Below are 7973 nucleotides of genomic sequence, written 5' to 3'. Positions count from 1 at the left end.
CCACACTCCTCTCCTTCCCATATTACCCATCATCATACCCTTGACACTTCCCTGGAACCAAATACCTCTGTCCATCTTCTCTCCTCAGCTGCCCCCCTTACTGGTTCCTTGTATGCACCTCAAATTAAACAAATACTAATAAAAGAGCTATACCACACTAAATCTATCCTCCAATCTCTAAATAATTGCAGTTGTTATTTCGAAAAACCTTTATAAAGAAGAAGTGGTGGGTTCTGTCTCACACAAGTCTTTGAAGCTTGTGACAGTTTTGATTTCCATACTATCCCCTATCCAACATAGAGTACCCTGATCTCTTCTCTGTACTCCCCCCGCTCCAGAGCATACTCCACATATTGCAGCATATCGACCGCCCTGACGTGTGGAAGGCTCTGACTTCTTTCTGCATTCTCCAGTCTAGAACACAGTCGGGTGTCTCTTGTCTGGTATATGGACACCTCAATCCCTGTACTCTTCACCTAGCATATGAAAGCACTGTTCTCTTCTCTTTACTTCCCCTGTGCAAATTTAAGATGTTGCAGATCTCCTCTCCTCTACGGAGAGCCCTACTCCCTGTCTCTGGGTTCCCCTGAATCCTCGCCCCCCCCTCTCCCCCCGGGCTTGCCTTCATAGAGCAGTAAGAGGTGTACCATGCAGGACTGTACCAGACATGTCAGGCAGTATTCAGGGCCAATTTGCATGCTCAGTATCTTGTACTGGCTCAGAGCTTTGTCACTGTCCTCCTGCCTCCTCCTGGGCGTGTTATGTTCCATCATAAGCTCACCTCTTAACTCAGACAGCCTGAGAGAAACAGATAGCACAAGCCAATCCCAAATCTGACCGAGTAAGGCCATCTGCCATCCACAGCAAAGAACGTTACCCAGCCGACCTTTTGGGGTCTGGGCCCACAATGGGAGGACTGCCTGTACCCCCTATCCACATTCCTGACTGGGGTAGTACCCCTCTTTAATTTTTCAGAAGGTTGGGAGGTATGGCTACTGTATTCAAACACATCAGGACCCCAATCTGATTATTGCCCAGAGCCCCAATTTTTCTGCTGTGGTATCTGGCACCAATCCGTCAGTAGTAGATCTTTAAAGTTCTGTAAGTTGTGAGGTGGGACCTCCATGGATCGGGCTTGTTTTTGCAGTACATCTCACAGGTGCTCGTTTGGATTGAGATCTGGAGAATTTGGAGGCCACCTCAAACTCGTTGTTGTGTTCCTCAACCCATTCTTGTACCATTTTTGCAGTGTGGCAGGGTTCATTATCCTGCTGAAAGAGGTCACTGCCATCAGGGAATACCATTTCCATGACGGTGTGTACTTGGTCAGCAACAATGTTTGGGTAGGTGTATGTGTCAAAATGACATCCACATTAATGGAAGCACCCAAGGTTTTCCAGCAGAACATTGCCCAAAAATAACACTGCTTCTGCTGACTTGCATTCCTCCCATAGTGCATCCTGGTGCCACCTCTTCCCCAGGTAAGCGACACACACACACCTGGCCATCCACATGATATAAAAGGAAACGTGATTCATCAGACCAGGCCACGTTCTTCCATTGCTCTGTGGTCCAGTTCTGATGCTCACATGTCCATTGTAGGCTATTTTGGCACAGGTCATTATGGGCACCCTGACCGGTCTGCAGCTATGCATACGCAACAAACTTGGATGCTCTGTGTGTTCAGACACCTTCCTATCAGAACCAACATTCATTTTTTTCAGCAATTTGAGCTACAGTAGCTCTTCTATCGGATTGGACTACACGGGCCAGCCTTCTCTCTCCACATATATCAATGAGCCTTGGTGGCTCATGACCCTGGCACTAGTTCACCAGTTTTCCTTCGTTGGACCACTTTTGGTATGTCCTGACCACTGCAGACCAGGAACATCCCACAAGAGCTGCAGTTCTGGAGTTGCTCTGACCCAGTTGTCTAGACATCACAATTTGGCCCTTGTTAAAGTCCCTCAGGTCCTTATACTTGTCCATTTTTTTCTGCTTCCAACACATCAACTTCAGGGACAAAATGTTCACTAGCTGCCTAATATATCCCACCTACTTCCAGGTGCCATTGTAATATATCCCCGCCCCACTTCCAGGTTTCATTGTAATATATCCCCCCATATCCAGGTGTAATTGTAATATATCCCCCCCACTTCCAGGTGTCATTGTAATATATCCCCCCACATCCAGGTGTAATTGTAATATATCCTCCCACTTCCAGGTGTCATTGTAATATATCCCCCCACATCCAGGTGTAATTGTAATATATCCTCCCTCATTGTAACCAGATAATCAATGTAATGATTATCTAATGTTATGACCATGGTCATATTGTTATGGCTGATCGGTGAATATGTTTGCTCTGGATTAATTATTGAAAAACGTTTGAGAGTTTAATACAACTTTAAGGAGCAAAGCCCATGAGATAATCTTTAGTGAACTGACCCTGGGGAGACTGATAAGCAGTGATGAGCCACCAGGGACACAAGGTTTAAACAAAGGACGGGGATGGGAAATGACAACATCTGAATAAGGAAGGGTTAATAAAGGCTTTGTGGTGGTAGGAAGGTATAAATACTGAGAGAAGGGAAAGCTAGGAGAGTATTATATGTGTGTGAACCATCACCATTATCCTGCATGGTCGGACCACACTGTGCAGTGAGTATCATATCAGCTGTGAAGAATGAAACCGCCCCAAGCTAATGCTGGGACTATATGGGTTTTAATTCCTTTGCTACTGAGAAATTAAAAATGGACCTTTCATTAACTACGCAAGTCTGCATGAATAAATGACAGCCATTCTCCGGCTCCAGTCCAATGACTTTGCCTAGGTTGAATTGATGCCATCACTCTCCTATAGGCAAGAGGAGCATTTCTTTAGTTTCAAGGTAAGAAACTACAGCAGGGGCTGATCTGTTTCAGACTTTGGTGAACACAGCAGAGAACTGCAGAGGAACCTGGATTTACATGATCGGTTCATCTCCGAGTCGTCATCTCAGTGCAGGAATTAGATGGTGACACTGGATTATGCCTGAACAAAGATGGTGCTGTCCTTATGAAGAGAAAAGCAGATGAAGGCATTGTCAGGGGGAGTACTGTAATCTGCATTAGAGGTAACAAATAGCTGCAATTGAAACTTTACCTAGCGTGCTGCACTTAAAAAATATGATAGGTCTGCTTTATCATCTGGTGATAAGTCTACTTTAACCTGCTTTATCATCTGGTGATAAGTCTACTCTAACCTGCTTTATCATCTGGTGATAGGTCTACTCTAACCTGCTTTATCATCTGGTGATAAGTCTACTTTAACCTATTTAATCATCTGGTGATAAGTCTACTTTAACCTGCTTTATCATCTAGTGATAGGTCTACTTTAACCTATTTAATCATCTGGTGATAAGTGTACTTTAACCTATTTAATCATCTGGTGATGAGTCTACTTTAACCTGCTTTATCATCTAGTGATAGGTCTACTTTAACCTATTTAATCATCTGGTGATTGGTCTACTTTGATATCCTGTATCATCTGATGATAGGTCTACTTTAACTTGCTTTATTATCTGATGATAGGTCTACTTTAACCTGCTTCATCATTTGATGATAGGTCTGCTTAAACCTCTTTTATCCTCTGGTGATAAGTCTACTCTAACCTGCTTTATCCTCTGATGATAGATCTACTTTTATCTGCTTTAACATCTGGTGATAGGTCTACTTTAACCTGCTCTATCATCTGATGATAGGTCCACTATAACCACATGTTGGCAGCCATCCCATCCGAAATCAATGTGATGCCAAGAAGATGACTGTCAACCAGCAGTTTAATCTCTCAGTAGTAGAGATTTAATCACCTGAGAAGCCTTGGCCTAAGTGAGCTGAGCCTTCCTGCTTTATAAATTGTATATCCACTTTTGCAACCAAATTGGGATAACACCTATTTTATATTTGTTACATGTTGCCATTCCCAGTGCATAAATAAAAAAAATGCTTCTTGCAATTAAAATTGCTTTTACTTAGGTAGGTTTATTTGGCCTCTTAACGGTTATCATTAGTTACTAGTACCGGTGCCGATACCGAGTATTTGGCTGAGTACTCGTACCCGGCCAAATGCTCTAATACCGTCCCTGATACTGGAACTTCCGGTCAGAGGAAAAATTCCACTGACCGGCAATACCGTAGGGGAACATGGAGCCGGCTTCCCAGGCAATCAGGAAGTAATGACCTGCCTCCCGGCTTTCTGATTGGACGGGAAGCCGGCTTCATGCTGATTGGCTGGGACGCCGGCTTCATACTGATTTGCTGGGAAGCCGCCTTTCTGGCCCATCAGCATCGAGCCGGCCAAACAGCCAGCTCCTTGTAGCTGGTTGGGTGTTTTGCAGTGCTGGTATTTTCTGCTTTATACACTTTTATTCACTGTTATACTGGATTTGCTGTGAATTTCAATAAAATCTGAAGTAATGGAATTCTCTGGGTAGTGCGGTCCGTTCGTATACTACTGAGGACAGGTCTGTCACTGAGTGCTGATTACTGAGTGCGCTGGGTCTAAATCTGGTATCTATTGGACCACACAGTCATATTTAGAGCAGCTGTATCAAGAAAATGGAGGTGAGTATGAAAAAAAGAGGTTGTTAGTCTGTATGATAAGATATATCTATGTCTGTGACTTCAGTTGGCCCTTATCAGTAAGTAGAATATGGTACATTGGCACATTGGTGGGCTGCAAATAAAGATATTTGACTTTGTGCACTGGCCAGAATTAGAATGTAGCTCTTTTATCCCATATTTGTTTCTCTAATATTAAACTTTTTCTTTCTGACACAGTTTGAATTTGCCACCATCTTTTAGGCACGATGAATTCTAGCGGCATTCAACCCAATATAACCAAAGTGTCCACCCTGAGTGTCATAAACATGGAGTTCATCAGAATGGTGGTAATCATTCCAATGTGTATCTGCTTCTTCTTCTTCCTGATCTTTTTGGGAGCAATGTTAACCATCTTCTTTACCAATTCTGTTGCCCAAGAAACAGCTCGCTACATCCTTTTTGTCCACATGCTCATTAACGACACTGTGTACCTGACCTTGGCACTTCTTCTTTTTGTCCTGTATTTTTATCAAGTTACTTTACCTTTCACCTTCTGTTACATTATCGTCACACTGACCTCGACCTCCCTGAAGGTCACGCCGTACAACCTGGCGGTCATGTCCTTAGAAAGATATGTTGCCATATGCTTCCCTCTAAGACACGGAGAGATCTGCACAGTTCGAAGAACATTCCTTGCCATTGCGTTGGTGTGGACAATCGGACTGATACCGAACGTTATTGATTTCATTGTTCTGAGCTCCTCGGTTCAGAAAAGCTATTTCTTACTCTATATAAGATGCAGCCGGTCAACTTTTACCATCACCGCCATGCAAGAAGCCATAAGAATTTTTGCCCACGCCTTGACATTTTCCCTCGCGGGACTGACAATCCTCTTCACTTACATCAGGATCACGATTCTTGCTTTGAAGATCGTCACAGGAAAGGCTTCGGTCACCAAGGCTGCGAAAACCATGATGCTCCATTCCATTCAGCTTGTGTTATGCATGTCATCCTTTGGCTCCACGGCTGTAGAATTGCTCTTCAAGGATAATGCTGCTCTTTTGCCAGTCATTAATTTCTGTTTTTTCATGTGCCTTCCAAGATTCCTCAGTCTGCTTATCTATGGTGTACGGGATGAACTTTTCCTTGGCTACATAAAGAGATATTTGGTCTGCAATGCTTCCAAAATGGTCCCAAACTCAGCAACTTGAAAAATGGTAGACCGTTATCTGTATGTGTTGGATTAAATGTACTTTGTTCCAAAATAAATATCAAGACCAGATTTGTATTTTCTGTCCACCTAGGCCTATAGACTTGTGCCACCCCTCCTAATCTCCAGTCAACAGTCCAATGTAAGTATTGCACTAAGAATTCCTGAGCTCATCCCCACAAGAGCCATACCAAGAGTGGTTGTGGAGTAGACTGAAAGAGATAGTTTACCCGCTCCGTGAATTATAAAAAAAATAATTAAATAAATAAAAATTAAAAAAATAAGAAGAGAAAATTAAATTAAAAAAATAAAAAGTGATACAAAAGTTTTTTTTAAAATAAAGACACAGTAAAAAAAATGTCAACTAACCCTGCCGTCTTGCCATCTGGTTGCCATTCTCCATTGATGGGAGGGGGGGCACATATTGCGGAACCTGGCCTTGGGGCAGCAGGGAGAGTAAATCCGACACTGGTTACATAGTTACATAGATGTTAAGGTTGAACAAAGAGAGATTCATCCAGTTCATCCAGGGGATGTACTGTAGAGATAAAGAAATATGTTTACCACTTTACAGATCACTGGTTCGGCCTCATCTGGTGTATGCGGTCCAGTTTTGGTCACCAGTCCACAGAAAAGATGTCCTTGAGCTGGAGAGAGTCCAGAGAAGGGCAACTAAACTAATTAAGGGGCTAGAGGACCTAAGCTATGAGACAAGGTTATTAAACTTAAACTTGTTGACGCTGGAAGTGAGGAGATTAAGGGGGGACATGATTTTGATGTACAAAATGTTTAGGGGTGATGGCAACATCAGCAATAAACTTTTTACAGTAAACTCCCTAACAAAGACTAGAGGCCACCGCCTAAAACTGGTGGAGAAAAGAGATAACCACAAGGGGCGTAAGGACCTTCATGGACCTGTGTCTTTATTCAACCTCAAATACTATGTAACTATGTGACCTTTCTGTGTATGTGTGTATGCAGGAGTTACTAAGAATTCCCATGTCCCTGTATATTGTATCCCCTGAGGAAGGCATCTTCCTTACATCTTCCTTCCACATTTTAGGAAAGAGTCTATACTTTCAGCTGATACCACTACCTGCAGACAGGGCCATCTTTAATATTGATTGGACCCTGGGCAAACATTTTCTTGGGCCCCCTACCCGCCCCTCTCCCACCATGCACTTTTGCTCTCCAAAAGAGCAGATAGGAGGAGACATCACGCGGTCGTGCTATGCAGCATATGGCAGGGGCGGTGCAACACTATGCAATATGGATAGAATAGTAAACAGAACAGTGACACGTGTTCATCTTTTGCGGGCTCAAGGGGCAGCTGCTTTGGGCCCCACAACAGTGACTGGGCCCAGGGCAGCTGCCCCTCCGTTAAAGAGGGCCCTGCCTGCAGAAGAGAGTTGAGGACTCGAAGACTAGTGCAAATGGTCTTTGATAGCAGTTCTAACTGTAAGCACACAGTGCACTATTCCACCAATAAAAACAGACAAAATCCAAAGGTAGCAACAGTTATTCTCTGAATCATGTTGCCAATTGTTTATGAGTTATTTAGTGTTCATGACTCATATTTTTATCACTTACGTTGAATTAATTTTATTTTTAATTAATTGGAAGAATTAATTTATTCCTCAAGAATTATTCAATATAATTTATCTTGGAAAACACTATCTTTCTCCGTCGGGTTTACATCACTGTTTTCACATTCATTGTGTCATTTTTATGGATTGCGTTGTTAATCGTACATGCGATACTTCATTTTAGTTTTTCATTTTATCACTCACATTGATTTATTGACTGGTTCTTAATTCATTTTTTGTAAGGAATTTTTTAGAATAAGTAATTTATTATTTATCTACTAAGTTAAACACATGTTACTGTAATCCATGGTAGTTTCCCTTCTCTTTGCTGCTCTTCCTTTTAAATCCTTATCTCTTCCCATGCTTGGTGAGAACTTCCCTTTTCAGCTCAGTGCCTCTTCCTGTAGTACTGGCTCAGGTTACAAACCTATACAAACCTATACACAGACACCATATATCCATTCCTGAGACAAGGCAGTCTGCTGCAAAACAGAAGTTCTGCCCAGCATGAGAACAGATACAGATTTAAAAGGAAGAGCAGCAAAGAGAAGGGAAACTACCATGGATTGCAGTAAGGCACACATAACACTATT

General features: G+C 42.6%; 1 protein-coding gene across 1 annotated transcript; it reads left to right on the top strand.

The window, feature by feature from the left end:
• The first annotated feature begins 4850 nt into the window (after window positions 1-4850).
• Window positions 4851-5795, top strand: LOC108797999 (olfactory receptor 52A1-like). Its single transcript, XM_018569694.1, has one exon. It carries the CDS (start codon window positions 4851-4853, stop codon window positions 5793-5795), a length of 945 nt encoding a protein of 314 aa, XP_018425196.1.
• The last annotated feature ends 2178 nt before the right edge of the window (window positions 5796-7973 follow it).

The sequence above is a fragment of the Nanorana parkeri genome, unplaced genomic scaffold (assembly GCF_000935625.1).
Source record: "Nanorana parkeri isolate BGI_ZX_2015 unplaced genomic scaffold, ASM93562v1 scaffold1380, whole genome shotgun sequence".
NCBI classification, from domain to species: domain Eukaryota; kingdom Metazoa; phylum Chordata; class Amphibia; order Anura; family Dicroglossidae; genus Nanorana; species Nanorana parkeri.
Note: the sequence above shows the minus strand (reverse complement) of the source record. Positions and strands in the feature narration are given on the sequence as shown.

Coding starts and splice junctions, on each gene's coding strand:
- LOC108797999 (XM_018569694.1), top strand. CDS start 4,851: ATGAATTCTAGCGGCATTCAACCCAATATAACCAAAGTGTCCACCCTG.